Source organism: Sphaerodactylus townsendi, linkage group LG03, assembly GCF_021028975.2.
Source record: "Sphaerodactylus townsendi isolate TG3544 linkage group LG03, MPM_Stown_v2.3, whole genome shotgun sequence".
Taxonomy (NCBI): Eukaryota; Metazoa; Chordata; class Lepidosauria; order Squamata; family Sphaerodactylidae; genus Sphaerodactylus; species Sphaerodactylus townsendi.
The window spans coordinates 63223106-63246817 of NC_059427.1; the positions used below are offsets into that span (position 1 = coordinate 63223106).

General features: G+C 39.2%; 2 protein-coding genes across 6 annotated transcripts in view; one reads left to right on the forward strand and one right to left on the reverse strand.

Annotated features, from left to right (window-relative positions):
- LOC125428255 (centromere protein P) overlaps positions 1–3793 on the forward strand; it is a 216178-nt gene extending 212385 nt beyond the window's left edge. For all 5 annotated transcript variants that reach the window (XM_048488037.1, XM_048488035.1, XM_048488033.1 and 2 more), the window contains exons 7-9: positions 1154–1233; positions 2611–2702; positions 3133–3793. In XM_048488037.1, coding sequence (XP_048343994.1) covers positions 1154–1233; positions 2611–2702; positions 3133–3251 — 291 coding nt within the window. In that variant the 3' untranslated portion in view covers positions 3252–3793. The remainder of the gene's footprint in view (positions 1–1153; positions 1234–2610; positions 2703–3132) is intronic.
- Positions 3271–23712, reverse strand: part of IPPK (inositol-pentakisphosphate 2-kinase) — a 28334-nt gene continuing 7892 nt past the window's right edge. The window contains exons 3-13 of the mRNA XM_048488027.1: positions 22070–22165; positions 18525–18591; positions 14251–14363; positions 13442–13531; positions 13190–13248; positions 12129–12201; positions 10153–10432; positions 9109–9259; positions 7777–7879; positions 7055–7134; positions 3271–6223 (exon numbers count right to left, since the gene is read on the reverse strand). Coding sequence (XP_048343984.1) covers positions 5998–6223; positions 7055–7134; positions 7777–7879; positions 9109–9259; positions 10153–10432; positions 12129–12201; positions 13190–13248; positions 13442–13531; positions 14251–14363; positions 18525–18591; positions 22070–22165 — 1338 coding nt within the window. The 3' untranslated portion in view covers positions 3271–5997. The remainder of the gene's footprint in view (positions 6224–7054; positions 7135–7776; positions 7880–9108; positions 9260–10152; positions 10433–12128; positions 12202–13189; positions 13249–13441; positions 13532–14250; positions 14364–18524; positions 18592–22069; positions 22166–23712) is intronic.

The following is a 23712-nucleotide window of genomic DNA, read 5'->3' on the forward strand; positions in this document are numbered from 1 at the left end:
CATATACAATATGAGAAGAAAAGCATATCTTGCTCTTTAAGAAAGAATTGCTGGAAGATGTGTGCCAGCAGAGCTTATGAGCAAACAGTTGGCAGATGCTACATTCACATGTCAAGCAGTAGTCTCTCTTACAAAGAACTCAGCAGCACTATGGTGGAATCTATTGCTTCTATGCCAGAGATGCACCCCCAAGCCAGTGCCAAGATTCCAAAGAAGGAGCCAGGAGTACATCACACTCATAGCCATATTCCTGTGTTTACTAACTGAAGAGGGCTGTATCTTATTATTTACCTAAGAAAATTTTCTCAATATATTGAGCCTATTTTGTTTTGACACCAACTAATCTGGTACAAGTCTAGCCCTATTCCCACTCCACTTTGCTTCTTGCTGCACTCCATAGGCCAAGCTGCCCTCTTCCCTCTACATTAGCTCGGTGCTACAAACTCCTTTCTTTCTTCCTGTGTTCTTAGCTATAGAGGCCTCTTTGCAACCATTTCTCAGCTACTGTCTCTCTTCAGAGTCAGCCTGGTAGAGTGGTTAGCAGGTGGACTCTAATTTGGAAAACCAGGTTTGATTGTTCACTCCTCCACATGAGTAGTGGAGTCTTATCTGGTGAATTGGATTTGTTTTCCTGCTCCTGTACATGAAGCCTGCTGGGTGACCTTGAGCTAGTCACAGTTCTCTCAGAACTGTCTCTACCCTACCTACCTTGCAATGATTCTGTTGGGGGGAGAGGAAGAGAAGGGAGTTTGTAAGTCTCTGAGTCTTCTTGCAGGAGAGAAAACAAGGTATAAATGCAAACTCTTCATCCCACTTTTCAGCTCCTTTTTCTGTCTTTAGACTGTTTTTCTATGTTTCTTTCCCATTTCACACACATCAGTATCTCTCCCAGCAAATCACTGCAGTGTGGGAGTCTTGGATGCAGATAGACAAGCAGTATTGCTGGCTGGTGACAACAGGTCTGCTATATACAGAATGTATGAAGACCAAAGAATGCTTAACTACACTTGCATTCCTCCATCTCCACTCAGTTTTACAGGCTCAAAATTCAAATTTATGATTTTTGAAATAATTTATTTTCGCACACATTCTAGCATCCTATTTATAAACTGTTACAAATGGATTATAGTACTGTTCTTTTTTTTTAAAACAGAGCAAGTATCCTAACATCATAGCACTACCTGAAGGATTATCTGGAGACTGCATGGTTTTAAAGAACATTGAACTTTCTGGGTAAGGCAACCTTGACACATTCATGATACATGGGTAAAATGTCAAATTATAAGCTGCATTACATTGCAGCTGACGGAATAGATGGTAGCTTTTCAGCACAAAACAATACCATTTTAAAAATTGATTGCCGTTGGAAATGATCTGCGAAACAGATGCCATTATGAATACTGTCAATCAACTATGGATATTGAAGTTGAAGGACTGAATCTTAAGTACTGGCTACATGCCCTAATCCTGCGCATTTAATAACTTTAGCCATTTTGTAGTGATTGAGCATTGTACGACCCTAGTTCACATCTCCAAACAACTACAGAGCCTATTGGGTAACCCTGAGACAGTCATGCTCCCTCAGCCTATTTTTCCTCATGGTGTTGTAAAAATAAATGCAGGAAGAATAAACCATGTATGTCATCTTGGCCTACTTAGAGGAAGGGCAACATAATCATCTAAATCTGATGTTCACAGACAGCAAGTAAAGTTTTCCTAGAGGCAAGCAACAATTCCTGTCCTCCATCCACCCATCTCCAGCCTTCTTTCCAAGAGTCAGAAAACAGACATCCTGCAAGCTTTATATGGCATGCCAGCTTTCTTTCAAACTAGGAATACAGATCAGAAGGACTTAACACAGTTTTCTCCATGTTCTTCAGTGCCCTCAACAGCTCTACAGTATTGGAAGTTCTTTCAACCGAGGGAAACAAACTTGTAGTTGGTTCAGTTGCTCCTCTTCATTTCAAAGTAGTCAGAGGCCAGGGGTCCGTACTGCTCTTGGATTGTGGCAGTAGAAAGGGTGGTTCTCAAAAGGCAAAGCTGACCTTACTTCCATAGCAAACAATTGTGCAAGCTTCTCTCTTTCCAAGAGATCCCTATTGCCACATCTGGCTTTTCATGACAACAGTAGTAAGTGGGGGGAGGAGGAGGAGGAGGAGAAGAGTTGGATTTATATCCTATAGGAGACTCAAAGTGGCTTACAAACTCCTTACCCTTCCCCACTCACAACAAACATCCTGTGAGATAGGTGGGGCTGAGAGAGCTCAGAAGAACTGTGACTAGCCCAAGGTCACTCAGCTGGTGTGTGTTCAAGTGTACAGGCTAACCTGAATTCCCCTGATAAGCCTCCACAGCTCAGGCAGTACAACGGGAATCAAACCTGGTTCCTCCAGATTATAGAGTACACCTGCTCTTAACCTCTATGCCACTGCTATTAGGGAAGAATATCCAGACAATCTGTTCATGCACCTGATTGTGTTCTATGTCTTACAGAAACAGAGGAAGATAACTTTAACATATGTTGAATCGCTAACAGTCAGTTCAATCCTGCTTGGCTTATTAAGGATGGTGTTTTAGCCCTCTAACCTTTTAATACTCTTTGCCTTTTAGATTTGAGCTAATGATTGTTTGGAAGATACATGTAGACCAAGATGGAAAAGTTGTACCAGTTCTAGATCTCCTGAGCAAGATCCCAATGCCAGGTATGCATCCCATCCATTTTATGGATGAGCCTTTATTCTATGCTACACGTTCCTTTAAACAGAATTGAGCATCCTAAACCCAAGTATTTCAAGAAGAAAATTCATTTGATATTTTAATATTCAAAGCAGCATTACAGCCACTTTTGCTAGGATTGGGAGAGCAGATCTCATACATCAACTGCACTATAATTTTTTAAAAACACAAGTGTCCTCTAGTAATGGTGCAATTTCGTGTCCCCCAGCAATTGTGTGAGCATGTTAGCTTAATAAAAACAGAAGTTGCACATATGAAAAATATTTTTATCCTGAAACCTCAGACATTCTAAATACCACTGAAGCTCAAGGTAAGTAGGTTTTGAGGACTAAACATCATTAAAATTTGAGGTTTTACCTGCTTAACACCCTACTTTCTATTCCCTCTTCCCTGCAGTTCTGGAAGACAAGAAGTTTGCCTCAGATATGCCGCACTGGTTCAGAAGCCTGCTGCATGTACTTGGGATAGAGGCTTCCATTGAAGCAGTGATCAAATCAGTTTGCAGGAGCAAATGAATACTGAGATAATGACAAGTTATGCATCTATAGTTTTATTGAATATAAACATTAAGTTATTTTCCATTTAGAAACCATACCCATAAAACATGCTATCTGTACAATTATGGCACATTTATATATAAATTGTCATGAGAAATAAATACAGCCTTTTAAATACAAAATGCCAAATAAAGTAGATACAAGTAGAGCGAGTTTCAATCAAAATGTTAACTCTGAATCAATGTACCAAAGTGGTTTTCTTCCTGTCCATAGCATTTCCTGGAACCCCTTAAAATCTACCTGATAAATTCAAGTCTATAAAAAGTGGCAGTTTCAGTTCACAGCTGTGTATGTAACAGTGATTTGTTGAAAGACAATGATACTGAAAAATCACAAGTTCCTAGGGAAATCAAGGTTAAGATACAAAAAAAGTGATTCAATACAGTAGCATAACTATACCTTCTCCCATGGCCTGTGACTGAACCGTGTGTTTAACATACCTCTCTGCTAAAACAATTGTAATTTTACAATGGATCAATAAACATAGAAGTTACAATGTACAGAATGCCATGTGTTTCAATTCAGAACTGCCCATACAAGACAGATACCCACAACACTGACCCCCACATAAGACTTGTACCAGATGTACTACTATCTTGTTTCAAGGCTCAGATCTGCTAGATGTTCCTTGTAGTCACAAATTTAGTTCCCATGTCAAGTTTCCCACTGCTCTTTTTAAAGAGCTGCAGTAATTACTACATAAAGCAAACTATGTTTTTCAATGTTTAGCACCTAGTCATCATCTAAAACTGACAGCACCTCAAAAAATAGTATATTAACTCACTTAGCTCTCTATCCCAAGATGATTTATATGAAGTCTGACCTACTTCAGACCATCTATGTTTTCCATGGGCTATATGAATCTAGTGCACAGTATCACTGTTATGCACAGCATCCAGCTGTTTCGTTTCCTTTTTTGCTTGATTTAGGGAAAGACGGGACTGGCAATTTCCTTAAGCAAGCTTTACAGATTAAGAGATATAGCCTTACTCAACCAAGGTACAATCTAAATACTACAGCTATTTTCTTAGGTAGCTAATAAATGTAATTAGCCAATCAACAGGTGTGGGTTTACTGGATTCAACCCAATGCTGCAATCAGAGATGTGCCCTAAATTGCATTTGGGCTCCTTGACAGCCAGTGAATTCAGGTCTGCAGTCTCTACAATCAAATTATATAATTAACCTGGACAGACAGCAGAATAAGACAAATTTGAGAACTGATGGAGGAGCCACCAAATATTAAAATTAAAAACACTATTATGAGAAGGGTTAAGATGACCTACATTCTGAATTGCCACTACATTTCACATTACTATAGCAGCTTTTTGGGTGTCCAGGAAATATGCATGTGGACAAAGACAGATATGGAGGAAAGTCAGATCAATGACAACATGAATAAGGTTATAACATCTATCCACTAAAAGCCTAGTCTAAAATAACAGATGTTTCCTCTGGATTGTTCTTGATCTGACTGAAGCAGCTGTAAATCTGAAGTTGTTCCATGAAGAAGTCCCCCACCCACTTAGAGGAAGGTTTTCACCAACTCGCTGGACAATAATAATGGAACTTCAAAAATTCAGCAAAACAGTAACATTCCTATAAGCACAAGTCCAACCTCCCGTCATTGTACAGCAGCAGGGGACTCTTCACCTAGTGCAGAAAGCTGCTCAGCAAATACACCACACACTCTGCCAAGCCTGAGGCAAGTTTTCCTATTGTGGTACATAAGAGTTGGCAAAGGATGGTTACAAGTTATGCAAAGATACTTCTAGAATGTCCCTTAATGCCTATTTAACAAGAGGTAAGTTTCAATACATAGATCTTACTCTGTGATATGCTTGACTACTAATGAGGTTTTCACTCCAATCCTTGGAAGAACAAACAGGACGTTTTCAATGCCTAAAAGGAACCTTTAAAAAGACTACAGGTAGAGGAAGAATAAGCCTATCACTCAGAAAAATTCAAAGCCAATATTTAACATTACCAAGTCACTGCCTTCCAGTACAATAAAAACTTGCTGTACTGGATGGTGTGTCAGTGAACGGTATAGGTGGGAGGGGGAATTAAAAATCACTCAAAAGTTCTAGGGTGATTCAGTGATTAAACTTGAAGTTTTAATAGCAACACCTACTGTATAAGAATTGTTATTTAGATGACTTCTCCAAGTGAGTAAATTAAGGCAGCTTTCCTCCACACCCAAAAATGAATGGTCTCTTGTTTTGTAAGTGTATCTGCATTTTTTTCCAATTGCTTTCTGGACAGTCACCACTACATTGCTTTGCTTACTAGAGGGAACATTTTTCTTACAAGCCAATGAAAAATATTTCTGCTAATGTGCAAGCTACAATGTAGGCAGCCCCATATGTTCACTCACATATAAGTCCACAGATGAAGCAGCACACCTCCCATAAATTCGGGCTCCCTGCACTGAAGTAGTAAGTCAAAAGCATTCACTACTGTGCTCAATAATTGTCATTTGGTGAAACCATCTCTGCTCCCCTAGAATTCAGCTCATCAGTGGATGTAAGGTATGGCACATGTCTGTTTTATAATGAATGCATTCCTTCAAGGTTACGTACGGAAAAGGTGGATTTAGTGGTGTTCTGTGTTTCTAAAAGGCATACAAGTTTAAAGTACAAATGAAACCAAAAGAAAACCAACGTAACTTAATCCTTCCTTTCTGTGCTCAAAAATTTAGCCAGTTACATTTTGTGGAGAACCAGTGTGCAGTTTTCATTCTCCTTCAAGAGACTGGACATCACAGAGTCATCTTTGGCCTGTGTGTTTTTCAAATAATAGTTTACTATCTTTCCATCCAATTTGTACTGATGGTGAATGCTTTCGTATGGCTTAAGGTCTAAGTCCAGGACCGAGAGTGAAAAGATGAATCTTGATTTTGATGTTGGAACCACCAGCCTCTGCTCTGAACTGTAAATCAGAAGAAGATCAAATCTGGTAAAGCAAATAAGCAGTGTGTCCCCCTCCCTCCAACAGCACTCCAACATTAGTATTCATCTGTTATACATAATGAAATCTATCCATTACCTAATCATGAGCCAGACAGACTTCAGCTGATGCTGCATTTATCAAGTAATTGTGGTCTGAAGGAAAATACAGCTTTTTCATTCCAAGATGTGGTACAAAAGAATTTTTTTGCTCATGTTTCTCCTTTTCCTATAAGTTTCCACTCAATCCATGCCAAACCTTTCTAAACCACTAGTACTGCTGTGTGAATGAATTACACTGAGAGGTTCGCCATCTGTTTCTCCCAAATAGTCTCCGAAAAGAACAGAAAAACAGAGATGAACAGCTACCTCCTCTCCTTTCAGCCAAGACATGCATGTCTTAAACCTGAGCAAATAATAGTCCTGGACTGGAGTTGATATATCAACCCAGTCTTCCTGTACAACCCTCTCCTGTGCTATAGTGGGGATAGATGGTCAGAGATAAAAGCTTCTAGGATTACTTTTACACATTTACTTCCTAGTGTGGCTTCTACTCTACTATGCTTACGATCACAAAGAGCCCCCAGTGTTACATCAGCCAAGGCTGTAGATTCAGCACCACATTTACTTGCTTTCATTCAAAGCGACAATTGCTAAAAAGGCACGACTCTTAGCAATACTGCATAAAATGCTGTATACCAAAGAACTGCCAAGCAGCCTAGCTCCTGCCTTCAGAAACATGAGAGAGAGAGAGAGAGAGAAAAGGAAAGCTATCAGAATAAAACTTGACATGACAGATTCAGATTTCCTTTACCATTCATCCTGCAGACAAGGTGAAAGAGCAATCATAATGGAACAGTCCTTTGCTGTCATTGCAACTCTGTACTGTTGAACCTGTAACAAAGAATTGTTGAAAGAATCAATCTATACGTTATCATACCGCTATTCTTTCCAGGGATTCAAGGGAATGTACATGCTTCTCACCCCCTTTTCTCTTTAAAACACGGTAGCTCTCAGGTTGGAAAAAAACCCTAACTTCATGTCACATAGTGAACTTCACACCAAAGTAGGGATTCAAACCTGTTATCACAAGGCCCAGTATAATATTCAACTACACCACACTATGATTACAACTACACCGCTCTATGATTACAATTAAATGCTATACAATTAATACTAGTTACAAAGGGCAGGTCAGTGCTTGGTATACAAGTTGGTCTAAACACAAAGTACTAACCTTCGTAATCAGTTTTTACATTTACTTATCTAGAAAAGTGGTTGGCCGGTTATATAACCTAATTAAGAACAGTTCACAAATACTTCACCAGTGTTATCTCATTGCCACTTCAAGAAAAGGGCTATTTAAGTATCAATGCTGGATATAGATAGCCAGTAATAGACTCTGAGGGTCTCTATAAAGACTTCCGCTATTCTGAAGTCTAAATGAAGTGCCATATCGCTACTGTACATCCAAAAGCACAAAAGTGATATAAAAATATGAGAATGGAATTTCAGCATTTTTGTTAAAAAAAATACCTTTTTCCACGCATACTCTACTGTTCCATCATCTTCTGCTGAGAGGTCTAGCAGCTTTTCATAGAAGGATTCATTATAAAGCCCATCTATCTGCAACATGCTCCTAATTGAAAACCAACACAGATTAGAGAATAGATCAAGTAATATGAAATCTAGCTGTGTCAAATTTTCTACCTTTAAATAGCTGCCAACTCTTACTGCTTCATATTTGATTGCTACAGAAACTGTTTTTACAAACAAGGCTGTTGCTCCCTCTCGTGGTCTCTGTCGGAATCACAAGAGGAAACAACAGTGGGAATATATTACAATACATGACATGCACAAAATATGGTGTTTTGTCTTTGGATACATGGTACCCGCAAGATAAAAATACAATTACTAAAAATAATCTGATTTTAATTTGTCAAACAAAGACATGCATGATAATCCTTTTCTAAGTTACAGATATATAAACCTTTTAAGTATCAGTCATTTGAGATTCTAAATACACCAAAACTAAAAAATTGTCAAATTTGTCCCTTCCACCTTAGCGCAATATATCACATCAACACCTAGAACTGCATTGCAAACAAACAGAATGGTTCTTTGTAATTATAACAAATAGGCTTGGAATAAATTGTCCGGATTCATTTAAAAAATTCTGGTTATCAAACAATTACAGATTTCCTTTGGTAAAACTGACAAAAATACAAATCATTATGCTATGTTACACTATAATCTTTGCCAGCTTTCTGGTTTCTTCTCCCCTTGCTGAATAAATAGGTCTACTAATCAGCAACATTCAGGTTCCTTCCGCACATGCAGAAATATATTTTCAATCCACTTTCAATGTACTTTGCAGCAGGATTTTACTGTGCGGAATAACAAAATCCACTTGCAAACAATTGTGAAAGTGGATTGAAAGTCCACTATTCTGCATGTGCGAAAGGGGGCTAAGTGAAATTGCAGACAACAGAAAATCCTGAACTGAAACTTACAGATCCATATCTAGTCATCTTAAGAATTATATTTAGACAAAACAGATAAACACTTTTCTTAACAATGTAGAAGCCTATCCTTACATGATCTATACTTTTGACAAATCGGTCATCTCTTGCTTTGATTGCTGAAGATTTTCCTTAGGTAAAGCTGCTACTTGCATGATTCTATAAAACTGCTACAGTCACACTGAAATTGCCTACAATGAAGTGTTGCTTATGGCTGTGCTAAAAATGTTTCCAATGCTTAACTAGAAGGCCAAAGGTTTTAACCTTTACAGCTGGCTAAGTATTTGTCAACAGAGTCCCAGGATACAAGAACTGCCCTAAGTAACAACTCCATTCACTTTATTACCTCTCTTTCGGAAACTCGTCCAAATGTTGCTCTACTCTGTTGTACAATGGATAAATGCCCTCAATGTCCAGCAAGTCCAACATCTGCACCTGAAGTGTTTTGTACAGCAGGCAATCCCTTGGCAAACCAGTGGTCTCCATTTTATTTTTACCTGAAACAAACAGGTAAAACTTCAAAACTTCTTTTAGAACATTAGTATCTGCAATGTAATGAAAGAACTAGTTTTGCATGTTTATCCTAGCACAGGGTTCCCCAATGTGGTGACTATGGGTATCCTGGCACACACCAGTGCTCTCCTTGGTGTCTGTCAAGCTTTTTTGAAGTTGAAAAGGACCATTATAAGACAAGGCTTGCTATTAGCTACCCCCATTCAATTAAAAGGTTTTCTGTGACTGTAACAGCAGCCTCAGCCAGCGGAGGATCAGAAGGACAGATACGTACTCATGCTTTCCTTATTGTGTTGGTCCTTTACATTTTCATTCTTTTTATTCCTCCTTTTTTCTCTCTTCACCTCCATTATTCCCAACTGTGATTCTTTTGCAAATCAAAGAAGGAGATATCACCTCTGGCTCCACCTCCTGGGACAGCCATTTTTTGTTGGTGCTCATCATCTTTCAAAATCCCAGATATGCCTACAGCCTCAAAAAGGTTGGGGACTCTTACCCTAGCACATACTGTTCCCTTCTGTAAAATTTATAGCAAAAGTCATACTACACTACACACACAATACAGAATATTTAAGAATTTGCTTAATGATACAAACATGACTTTTAAAATGCACTTAGAAAAATACGCTATAAAAATTTAGTAATACAAAGAGGCACATATAGTGTATCTCTGCCTATGTAAAAATGCATGCTTTATTGCCAATCATCAAGATTGAGAGCATAGCAAACGAGAAAAAACTAATAATTTCACATGGGGAGTAGAGCATACTGTTGAGGGGCAAAGAAATTAGGATAAAGTAGTCTCACTGCACCAAAATAGTAAACATAATTTGAACTTGAGTTCTATATGGGCAGCTCAAAGTCAGAAAGTTCTAACCATTTCTTAAAAGCTCTTTCGTGAAAGCACTGGCTTCACAATAACTCCTTCCTTGTGAGGTAGGAACCATCTTCATATCCCCTGCTTTGCAGTCATCTGTGCTACTCAACAGTGTCGTTGTGATTACGTGGATTAATTCTTTCAAAATCGTCCGTGTACAATGAGGCCCACTGACTAGGCCATTTGAAGGAAAGAAGAAAGGCTTCAGGTGGCAAGCAAGTTCATTCAAGTCAGAGAGCGAGTCCTCATTATCTTTACAACCATAAATTAGCTCACCATTCTGTCAAGGAAAAGGGAGAAAGTGTTATACCTCTGACTTACGTTGAAGGTTTGGTTTTAAGTACCCCTGAGGAATACATGCTTGTGGTGCAGTTGTTTGACTGCAGACTTCCAACATGATACATTTAGAATCCAACCACGCTCAAATGTGAAGCTCACTAAGAACCTGCAGGAACTCACTACTGCTCTCAGAAACCTACCTCACATACTTGCTGCAAGGCTAGGATGTTCACCAACAGATCTGAGTCTAGGAAGTATGATAGTCAAATGGCTGAAGAGTCACAGAAGGTGTGTATGAGTGTGTCCAAGTTTAAAGGGAAGAAGCAGTACATGGGTAAGAGGGTGCTTAATCCCTTGTAGGCAGGCTACACTTCCCTGCGCCTTCCTCCTGACCATGGCAAATATGAATTTTTTTTCATTAAGCCCAAGAGACACAGAAGTGAACATGACTCAGAGCCTGTTAAGGGATAGGGTAGAACATCCACAGCTTCTCTGCTCCTCTCCCTGCCACATTTCAACTGTTCAGTAGCAATCTAAGGTCCCAGACCAGGTCCACTGCCATTCCAGCCTAAACTCTGGGAAAAATGGCCAATATACAAACATAATAGAGGGACAAGAAACTTGTTTCATAGTTAAGCGGATTATAATCATAGAGAAAGAGCTTCTAAGGAAAAAACCTGATAATATTTAATAAGCCACTTTATTAAACAATCATTGAATTCATTTCTCAATAAATATTTAAGGAAACTAGTCTCTTCTCCCCTTGGGCTTGGTTTTCTTCTTTTGAAAAATCAATACAATGCACAGCAACAAGTCATGATTAAAGTCTATTGAAAACGTTTACTTCTTCATGGCCCCTGTTCTCAACACATCTAGACTTTGCACTTGCACAAAGAAATTATTTCCAAAAGGTCCAGAGCGATGACTTAGGTGAACAAACCTCACCCCTGCAACTTGGAACTATATGTGCCTCAAGGGGAAGAGTCACACCTTGCTGCCAGTTCCTTCCAAAACACAAGAATACACAGAGCAAGCTAAAGGCATCTGTGAGGGACGTAGATGAGTTGTGTGAATGGGAAGTAGCCTTGAATTCAGCACACTGGGAAACGTCCAGCAGTGTCTGATAAACGCTCAGAATACAGAGAGCACTATGCAGGATTTCTAGTGACTGGGACAAAAGTGGGAGTTATCGCCAGTGTATCAGAAGCACAGGTCTTCAAGTAATCAGTTTCTACACCACAGCCTTATTTGAATGTCCCTGGAAAGGAAAAAAAACCTGATTTCCCAGATTCTGTTGACTTGCCCAAGTGCTTAGTTATGTTGAATGATACACCGCTAGGCATGGAACAGGATGGGTTGTGATAACATTAAAAAAAGGTGCTACATAAATATTAGGAGACAGTCTAACTCCCCAGTTAGATCCATCACTAATTTTTGCTGCTCAAAGAGGGAGATCAAAAATTGTTCTTCCAGAAAACATTTTTTAAAATTTCCACACTGAAATATCTTTGGGGAATGAGATGAAGATGTACATCTCTAGAAATACCATTATCTATCCAAGATTGTTATATTTTATGCCTGACAATGTATTGCTTAATGCCTTAGAACTGCTGCCACCTAATTAAGCATGCTATCAGAAGGCTGGCGGGAGGGTAAAGGAGCGACAGACAGGATGAAGAACAAAAGCAAAGTCTTACCTTAAATATTTTTAAGTTATTCTGAGCCTCTTGTAACAGGCTTCTCAAGGCAAAGTGCATTCGCTGTTTATTTCTAAAGGGAAAGCATATATTACCGTATATACTTGTGTATAAGGTGACCCGAATATAAGTTGAGGCACCTAATTTTACCACAAAAAACTGGGAAAACTTATTGAGTATAAGTCTAGGGTGGGAAATGCAGCAGCAAGTTCTGAAGTGGAATATATAACTCTCACAGACAATATCTCTTCAGAGTTTCATAGAGAAGATGCTCAACAAGATCCCCCTTTTAAAAAGTCCCTACAGGTTCTCCAACACGGATAGCTTATCATTACACAGTGAAGATGCTTGTGTGGTGATGGCAGCCACTGCCCCAAAGCCAGTCTTTTTTGCAGGTCTGCAAGCTCAGCTGGACAGAAGTACCACCTGCTTTCCAAAACACTGGGTGGGGGCCGAAAAGGGTGCTGGCAGTGGCTGCACCCCAGGACACCCTGTGTGTGTGTGGGGGGATTCCTGCCACCATGGGTTCCAATGGTGCGGATTTCCCAATTAGTATGGCTCCCTAGCATTCATGGAACTTCCTGGCCTGAACAAAAATTCTGTAACATAAATTTAATATTTTATATTCACACCTATTCATTGACTATTCACTGTGAATGAAGATACTGGCCACCTGTAGTGCAGCAAAGCAACAGCCCGAGGCTTACCTGGGAGCTGCCTTTGTGTCCTCATAGCAGGGAGCAAGTGCAGGAAAAAACCCTCAGCTCCCAGCCTTTTTTCACTTTCCACTCATTCCCCCCACCTGCTCCCCACCCATTCATTCGTGTATAAGTCGAGGAGGGACTTTTTCAGCACAAAAAATGTGCTAAAAAAGTAGACTTATACACGAGTATATAAGGTAAATGGATATCTACGTTATAGAAGGACAAAAATTTCTCGTTCCCTTTACCCTCAAGCTGTTCTTTGAACTCAAACACCTATTACACTGCTGGCCCTACACAGATCTCCAGCAGAAAAGGCAGACACAAACAAATAAAAATATAAATATCAGATTTTCTTACCCTGAGAAGAGATCTAGTGGACAGTATTTACTAGGCCGCTTCCACTTTCCTTTTGCTACCTGTAAAAGCACATTCATTAATTTATTCCTTGAAATATCTTTCAAAATGCAAAGTTTTTCAGTTGTTACATGCTAAACTGTTTGCAGATGATGTCAAAAATAGAATGCTAGTTCTATCATAATAGGATTTCCTCTAGAACCACACATATATACAGGGCAAAGTGGACAGGTTCTTCGGCGGTTAGAACATTACCTTAAGATGCTGATGCATGCAGTAACGACATACTTTGTGTTTTATATCTTGTGAAACATGGCTGGAGAATGGAAGGAACCCACATTTGGGCTGTAAAAATATTAAATATGTGTTAACATATATATACTTCCAGGAAGTACAGGAAAACATTCTTATGACTGACTGACACCCACACACCCCTCCCAATCCCCTACTCTTACTCTGCAATTAACCAGGCCAAGGAATATCCATATAGTGTATACAAAAGGCACCTTACTGGTCATGAACTTGACCTGCTGTTTGGTAAATCCAACACACAATTTTTAGACTGACCTGAGCAACTGAATTCTTCAGTTCTATAATACAGTCAAATATACCTGTGTCCAAGAGGTCATTACATATCTTTTGCATAATCAAAGAGTACTTTTCTTTTGATTATGATCACTCTTTGTAGCCCTGCTCTCTCTCTCTTATCTCCTTTATTCCCATCACAGCAGACCACATGAGCCAACAATTTAGGCACACTATCATGCCTACATGACTCAGAACCTTGTCCCATGTTAAGCAACTAATAGATGTAAAATATACATTATATAATATGACTGTAGTTCTGAAGGAGATCAACAGCTACACTGTTTATGTTATCTACACTTTGTGGGAGCGTGGGGCTTTTAACTTCCAGGAAATAAACCTGCAGAATATCACAGGAAATTATTCCATACGGGGACTGAAGCAGTGGAAAACCACAGTCCATATTTTGCTAAACTGATGGCCACAAACGCAGACTGGGTATAAATCAACATTTTAAAAAATACTTGTGTAACACTTACTTTTATCTCCACACAAAGTATCGGCCGATGTTCAACAAAATGTAGCCTGGTGAGGTTAGGAAGGCACATAGCATAGCCACTAAAAGCATCCATGTCTTTACCACAGCGAGACTCTGTGAATATAAGGAAAAATATCAACTTGAACCTCAGCAACTTTATAAATAAGTTTAAACACCCATCTTATAGGCATCTAAAACATCTAAACTTTCAAGCTAGATGTCATGCACAATGGTGTGACAGATTTTCCAATTAATTTCTACAGTATTTCCTCTGGACATGAGAAGATGTAATGATCAAAGAAAGAAAAGAAGGCAGACAGGAATCCTTCATGATGTGGTTGCCCCCTGTACACAACAGGTACTGCGGTTTGTTTTCGTTGCGTTTTTTTTAATTATGAAGAACAAGAAATGATCTGAAGGAAAAGAGAGTTCTATACCATTTGTTAGTAATAATTTATGTCTACATACAACAAAACCTCAGTTTTTAAAAGTATGATTAATGTTGTCCACCTTTGTGACATACTACATGTATGGTGGTAATACCCTCCTGAGAACATGTATTCAGCAGCAACTTTAAGACCAACTAAATAGTGCAGGATATGACCCTTCATGAGTCAAAGGTTGTTTTGTCAGATTCAAGTAGGAATGAAGATCCGCCAGTCCTTATATTGAGATCAGAAGGCGGGAGGAGTGTTACAAAGAAGGCCCAGTTGGCCTCAGGATGCAGAAGAACCTGACTCCAGTAGGGCCTTCTTTGTAACACTCCTCCCTCCTTCTGACCTCAATATAAGGACTGGTGGATCTTCATTCCCATTTTATATCTGGCAGAGTGAGTTTGACTCATAAACCTGCAAAATTTTGTTGGTTTTAAATGAGCTGCTGGACTCAAACGTAGTTCAAATATGATAGAACACCAAAGCCACCTGAGATGTTTTGCATGGCTTCCAGAAATTTTACCCCTAGTCACAACCATATGGACATTGGAAACTGCAGCCTATTAACGGACCCACAAGGATTTGCAGGGGACATCTTATTTTCCCCTCCCACACTATTTTCCCTTCCCTGAAAGCCCCTATAGCCTCTCTTCTTTCCTGAGCCCTTCAACCTACCTTTATCGGCCCATTTTTAAGCATTCCCTCCTTCACTTTCACTGGCAGTCTCTCCCTGGGAAAACTCTGTTGTGTTGTGCTGGCCACCAGACTGAGCCAGGACAAGTTTTGTGGTGGAGAGTCCACACAGATCCATAGGGGCACCACACTTTCTTCTAAATTTCCTCAATCTTTTTCACTGGCAGACCCCATGTCCTCACTTTTTTCTGTTTTATTCTCTCCTTCCCACCCACAAACCAACCTACCTTTTATCTGCCTCATCTTCATCTACAGTATTTCCCTTATTTCCTCTCCACTTTTTACAACAATGGGAGCCATAAACAACTTACATCAATCATTTTATCTTCACAACAACCCTGTGAGGTAGGCTAAGCTGAATGTGCAAATGGCCAAGGTCAATGAGCAAGCTTTCCTCCAGCATTTCTTCCTTCTCTTCCCCCTACTCCTTCGCTCAGTCTCTCTATCTTTCCTTGCCCCCCTTTCCTTCACACCACTCATCTCTTCTCAAACTTTCTTCCTCCCACCCCCACCCCCCCAGCTGCCAATCCTTCTCTTCTTCTCACGCCCATCCATCACTTACTCAGACCCTGCCTGCCTAAGAGGCTGGTTAGCAGAGGCTGCAATGGTGAGGATGGCAGTGGCAGTTCTGAGTGAGCACAGAGAGGTTTACTTGGGAGGGAGAAACTTCATATGTTCTACAAACCTGGGGGTTTCCCAAGTTTGCAGGAAAATTTCCCTTCTCCTCACCTAGTCCCGACCTGCAGAGGGGGCCAGTTTCAAAATTAAATATATTGATAAAGTCTGCCTAAAACTCATTAGGTCTCAAGCATTTTCCTAACCTATCCTCTTCAGAGTGCAGCTAGACAGTCAAAATCTAGTTTTGCTTAGTTTATGGCTTTGGTTTGTCTTACTCACAAAAATTGAGAAGACCACCTATTTCACAAGTTTTTTCTACAAATACTTCCAAATCCCTGCAGATCAGCAGAAAGATCTCCCTACAGTTCAGGTTGATTATTAGGTAAACAGTCTAGTCTGCCCCATCTTGTAGCAAGGCACACCAAAAGCAACTCTTATGGACAGTATAGTGGTAATTACAAAATAAGGCCCAGAGCGCCTGGTTTTACCTATAACCTACTCGGAATCAGGGTGATACAGTGGCATGCAGCTGGGCATGAAAGTTGAGAATTCATGTTCAAATCCCCACACAGCTCACTTGGCCTCAGGCAATTCACTCACTCAGCCTAATCTACCTCATAGGAGTTACTGTGAGGTTACAAATATGCTGTTAAGCTCATTGAAAGGAACAGGAGGCACAGATGCAAAACAAACCTCTTATACTCAGCACACACAAAGCCTCTATATTAATTACTGCAGGAGGTCAACAACCTATTGTGTAGTCCTTTCCCAAAGCAGAGTATGAAATGCAAAAAGAAAAAGTATATTTCATTCAAGTGAATTTAGAAGTAGAGGGACAGATGTTTTCTACCCAAAGCATTACAACATACTGAGCCAGGTACTGAAGTGTCAGTTGAGAACAGAAGAGACCTGGGTTCAAATCTCCATTCTGCCATGCAGATCACAGAAATCAGAATTGTTCAGAGGATGAAAAATGAAGGATAACAAAATAAAAAAGCAGAATGATGCAAGCCATACTGGAAGAAGGGGAGAATAAATGTGATAAACATTCAGTTTCAATATTAATTTTGAAGGAATTCTCCAGTTTACAGCAGCTACATACAGGATTATTTTTGTCACAGCAACCTTCACTTGAAAGGAGGAACAATTCAGTGGAATACTTCTTGAGAAAACTGAGGTTTTAATTTATCTTGTGCTCTGAGGCATGACATGGAGCTAATCAGATGCACAAGGCTAGGTGAAGTATTCTATCCAGAAGAGCTGGAATTGCCAAACTGTTTCATTACCACAAGACCATCTTTACTATGCTTCTGAGATGCAACAGTTTACCAGCACTAGTAGCTGATAAGTTTAAGAAAAGAGGTAAATCATTTATTTCACTGAAATTAACAGCCACAGCATCTACATTAATCAGAGCAACCACAAATTAGCCAGTACAAAATGAACACTCAAATATCCAGCAGAATCTTCCTCCAGCAGAAAGGCTTTCCATCATTTTGTATCCAAATGGAGAGAGAAGCATCATATAGCAGGCCATTGTATTATGATTTTTAAAAAATCCTTAACAAGGGCAAGGTTAATTCAGGACAGGTTTATTTTGAAAAAGATTATATTGGTTATCAAGGTTCTGACTGCCTTTTCAACACTTTAACTGTTCACCAGTATACAGGCTTCAAATTTTTCTTTAGGGAATAAGATTTGAATGTGCACACATACAATGTCATACTTTCCCATAGCAAAAGAAAAGGAATACCAGAGAGATGGGTCACCACATATCCCAGGAAGGGACCTAGCTCCTAATCTTTCACACTCCTATATTATGGAATGAGGTGTTCCCCATTCCTATATATCCAGAGGCTTGTTCAGCTGAGGATTTAGGTACAGGTGAGGTAATAAACATAACCTCTAAAAGAAGATCTGGTTGCATAAAGCACCTTTAATCTGTTACCCTGTCACACAAGAGGAAGACACATATTTATTCATAAATAATCCTACAGAACAATCTCAGTCTTTCAGCCTTGCAATTGCAGCCCTACAAATACCATGAACTGGAACCACAGGCTACAACCTGTCAGATAGCCATCTGAAACCTGTTTTCACACACTTACCAGGCCCAGAATGTGTGACGGTGACTAAACAAAGGGTCAGAGATCAAATGTCTACCAAAGTAACTAGGAGAATCCATCCTGTCAGGATAGGGGCCATGCACTCAAATTAAGTCTGGTTTAAGGTACAGCCCTATAATGCTTTCCTCAGAGCACAGGCACTCCCTGTTCTGGAGTTAGCAAATGTGGCTATTTATCTCTTGCTTCAGCAGCCTCCTCTCCCGCCACCTCCAGGATTATAAAGCAGTCGAGTGCAGGTTTGTCTTGCCTCTTTCACTTTCTTCATAGCACAACAATGAAGTACTTGAAAGCAGTTTAAAACACAGTTTTAAAACATGAAAGTTTTTTTAATTAAATAGTTAAAAATAATACAAAAAAGATCAACATTTTATGTAAGCACTCATATAATTACTTAAATTCCTTACCTGGCCGCTCTGACTGGATTTTTAAACAAAGCTGTCTTACAAAGTCCAAAGATAGGTGAACAACCTCCTGAAAAAGTAACCATTTCACAATTACATTTTTATCAACAACTGCATACAATCAGTAAGAATAATTTCAGTGAAAAACCTATCTTTTAAATGGAGACCTCCTTTGATTGGCCAAAAATTACAAGATTACAATTACATTGGCCAAAAATTACAAGAAAAAGTAAATGAAAAAGATTCCTAAAAATGGCAATTGTTCCATTCCCCCCACCCCATTCCATTCAACTTCTACAGGAAAATACTAAAAGAGATCATGTGGACAGCTAGAGTGAGCAGTCATAAATACACCGATGAAACCCAACTCTATTTCTTCTTTTCAAATGAGTCAGGTGAGATAGAGATGTCCTGAAACATTATCTGGATGCGGCAATGAGCAGGATTAGGGCCAATAAACTGAAATGCCAGATAGATAGCACTGAAGTGCTGATGGCCAAAATGACCACTCTAATGAGCAAAAGGTGGGTGGTACACAACCACAAGATAGTAAAGGACAAAACTGTACCACAAGGCTACAGATTAATGCTGACAAAATAAAGTATGTAACAAACCAGCCATCTACACAAGAACAATGAAATGGGATAATCTACAAAAAACAAACAGTATATTCAAATACAATAAATTTATAACCAAAACCCATAATGTAAACAAAAAATAATAAATTAAAAAATATATAAAGGATACCAAAAGGGACTGCGCTCTGCTAGCTTGGCTACCGCTTCTCGCAAAGCCCTTAAAGGATACTGTTTGGTTTTTTTGTAGATTATCCCATTTCATTGTAACAAGTTGGGTCTCTTAGTACCACTCAGTTTGTAAGTATAAAATTTTTATATACTGGGCTGGGGGTTTCCTTGTGGACTTTTCTATTTATTTGCATTTCTGTTATCATTTTTACAGAATGAGCCTTGAAGTTTCATTACAAGGTCGGCATTGATTCTAGATTTCTGGCTAGCTTGTTCTTGTATAGATGGCTGGTTTGTTACTTACTTGTAAACTTGTGTACATTTCCATTTAAGTTTGTAATGAAATATATAAGTAAAACATCTGTTGTTACTGTACTCCAGTTGGAGGCATTTTGTCAGCATTAAGCTGCAGCCTTGTGGTACAATTTTGTCCTTTATTACCAAAATAACCACTCAGCATTTCAAGAATCAGCTTGTTCTGGACAAAATAGTCTTTCCTCTCTAGGAGCAAAGTTGCAGCTTTGAAATTCTATTTGATCTGGGCCTGCATATGGCAGTACCAGTTTCCTCTGTGTCTTGCAGCAAGCTGGGCGGCACATCAGAAGCAATCCTTTCTTGAGAGGCAGATTCTGGCCACAGTCATCCACGCCTCAATTACATCCAGGCTGGACTACTGCGAAGTACTTTACATGGCACCTGTGAAAGCTGTTTGCTAGCTGTGAGAATTACAGGAACTACACCTCAATAGCTTGAAATGAATTTCAGACTATTAGTTTGCCTTCAGGGACAGTTCCAAGTGATTGCTATCTTCTATTAAGTCCTACATTGTCTGGGACCAGGGTATCTAAAACTACAGCAGATTCTTCTTCCTGCATGTCAATTCATGGCATCTTTAGAGACCTTGCCCTATCTCCGGTTGAGGAAGCCTTTTGTTGTGGTGATCCCTCCTGATGGAGGTTCTTAATTTCAAGGCACCAGGGGAAGGAGAGGATGCAATTTAACCAAAGACTTGAGAAAACACACATGTATTTGCCCAGCACCTAAGACATCGATTTGCACCAGGTTAACATACTCCTTTTTCTAAGCCTTTGGATGAATCATTCTCCATCCCACCTCAAGCTAGTTCTCTATCTGATGACTCAATATTTAAGTGCTATGGGGGTTGTCAACACCGCTGGGACAATTCTGCCAAATAAAGCATTAAAATAACTGTTCCTTTTGCTACGCTCATCTATGAAAACAGTAAAAAAGTCAGCATAAGGCCACTAACAAAAAAACAGAAAAAAAACAGCTGAAGTTAAGAATTTAAAAAAATAACAGCCTTGGTTTTAGCTGATTTTTTAATGTGGCGTTTGCTTATTTATTTATTTGTTTGTTTGTTTGTTTGTTCATTCATTCATTCATTCATTTATTTATTTATGGGATTTTTATACCGCCCAACCCCCGAAGGACTCTGGGCGGTGCACAACACAGATTCTACATACAATATATACAGAACAAAAACCCCATTAGATTAAAATTTAAATTTAAATTTAAGAATTTAAAACACAGCGGCAAAATCCAGTAAAAAGGGCGTCAGCAATAACCCCGATTAAACCCTCCCAAGGAGGGGGAAGCAGAACAAAAAGTGGGTCCCCTAGATGATAGGGGGACTCCGAAACCGGAGGAATAGAATAGAAGGGGCACCTTAGGGATTACCTATAGAAAGAATTCAGAATTGTAAGGAGGGCTGCCTCAAGCAATGCTACATTCTGGATTTTATCTATCAACCCTTTATTCAAAGCATCAAAAGTTCATACGATCTGGCACAGTGCATTAAGCATAATTCTGTTTTTCCAATTCATTTCTTTTCTCTTCCTACAATTTATCTATTTGGCCACAGCTCCAGCACTTGAACATCTATTTTTCTCAGTTAATATTATCAGCCAGAAGCAAGTGGCACCAGCACCATGAATCATCATTATTAAACATTCTCACTGAAAGATCAGGGAACAGGAGGCAGCCCTGGTGGTTTTCTCTCTGTCTTGAAAAAACACGACTGATAATCCTTTCCACTGTACTGAGAAAAACTGCAGTTTTCAAAACCATATAATTGCTGTGGAGTAGACAGCATAGTGAATGTTTATGTAAAAGCTTGACATATTTTGATTCTTAGTTGGATAAGGACATAGGCAACAGATGGCAAAGCTTACATTGCAACATTTTAAGAGTTAATTCATTTCCCTTATATGCAAATCTCAGGTATTTTCACCAGGTCAGCATTTTAACATTATCATATAAAAAGTTTAATCTTCTATCTTCTGATGACACACTTGACCCTTCCACAACAAATTTGCCTCTGAAAAGCCAAACTAGAGACATTTTGTTTTTCAACGTCAGGTGTGGTTTCATAAATCCTTTTTACCGCAACATTTTAAGAGAGAGGCAAGATTTAGATCTTTAAAAAACTATTGAAGTGAACCACTTCTTATACTTTTTATTTCAACTGAAACATAACCTATAATGATCAAGTAATATTCTGATTTGTAGCTGAACAACATTTAGCCTCATTCATTAGGAGAGAAGGAAAGTCCTTCTCCTCCTCAAGCCACCAGTTTTTCGTGGGAAAGATGTAAACATAATGTCTGAAGATATCGACAGGAGCTTCTGTGTTTTATGAATAGTCATTGTTCGGTGCTCTGTAACCTGAAAGTTAAGCATGACTACTCCTACATTATTTGTAAAAAATCCAAACTTCTGTGACTTCAAAACTTGACAAAGAAATAATGGTTGGACAATATCACCAGAAAAAAGCATAGTTACCCCGTAATGAACATATTTCTCCCCAAAAAACTGCTTCATAATGTGCTTGCCAAAGTGTACTATATTCTGAAGTTGGTGAAAGATCTCTTCAGGTGTCTAAAAAAAACAGATTAGATGTTGAAACAGATCACAGCACTAACACGTAATATCTGTTACATTCAATTGTCTTGAAAACAAGAGGCTGTTAAACAATGTGTAAAACAAGGATACTTTAAACTTGCTAAGTCTACAACTTGCACTATGTATATGCAAGCAAAATAAATCTATGTATCAGAAATTAATATAAAATGTAATTTTTTGAATTGATAAAATTGTTTTTGTTATGAGCTGCCTGGAGCAGGTTTGGGAGAAGGGCTAAATCTGTCTTTCTGCATCAGCAAATACCGACCACATGTTTAAAAAGCTGCTCATATATTTGATAAAACTTCAGTATCACATAGGGAGAGGGTTGTTTTCACAGTCCTGCTGGCAAAGAGATACTTGTTCAAAGTAGATTTACAAAAGTTAGTAAAGAGTACAGATTCACAGATGTCCCAACTACACAGTGGAGTTTGTGAATTTGCTTCTAGGTACCCGTCACCTTAATATAACAAGCATTTATATATATATAACAGGTACATTTTTTTCTGCAGTATTTGACCCTTTTGAGATTAAAATAATTTTATATGCATGAAACTAACAACAGATTGGCAGATTTATGTACATTCTTACAAGGTATTTAAGGATTTATTCCAATCATAAGATTTTTCAATTCACATAGTAGTACAAAATAACTACAAATAAATACAAGATCACTACAAATACAGTGGTGTAGTGGTTAAGAGCAGGTGCATTCTAATCTGGAGGAACCGGGTTTGATTCTCCGCTCTGCCTCTTGAGCTGTGGAGGCTTATCTGGGGAATTCAGATTAGCATGTGCACTCCCACACACGCCAGCTGGGTGACCTTGGGCTAGTTACAGCTTTTCGGAGCTCTCTCAGCACCACTCACCTCACAGGGTGTTTGTTGTGAAGGGCAAGGAGATTGTAAGCCCCTTTGAGTCTCCTACAGGAAAGAAAGGGGGGGATATATAGCAGGCTAACAACCTACCTCATAGGGTTGGTATGAGGACAAAATTAGGAAAGAGAGTTGGTAGGGAGAGAGCCATGTATGTTTGCTGGGGACGGGAGGTGTTTTGTGAGCTGGTGCAAAAAACATTGTTTAGTTGTGATGCGGGAGGGTGGCTGCCCATACATCGGGGGGGGGAGGGGGGGCACCAAACTCAGATTTTTGTCCCCGGGCTCCAGTTTGCCTAGATATGCCTCTAATTGGCAGCTACATACTTTGTTTATGTCAGTACGGGGAAGGGGGGGATAGCTGACAAAATCATCTATTCAGTGAGTATAAATACTGTGGCATATCCCCAGCACCTGTTCAGGTCTCCTTCTAGCCTATATCAGGATCTCCCTAGCGCTATAAAGCATTCTAGTCTGTGGCTTGGAGAGAGTTTCAAGACAGAAGAAAAGTAATTTTGTTTACTTTTCACCTTCCCAAAACTTGACAATATGTAAATGTATGTAATGAATACATTTGCTAAAAGCACAATTAATCAGAAGCTTAAGAAGCCTTCAGAACTCATTGTTTAAACAAAGTGCTTGTGGACTG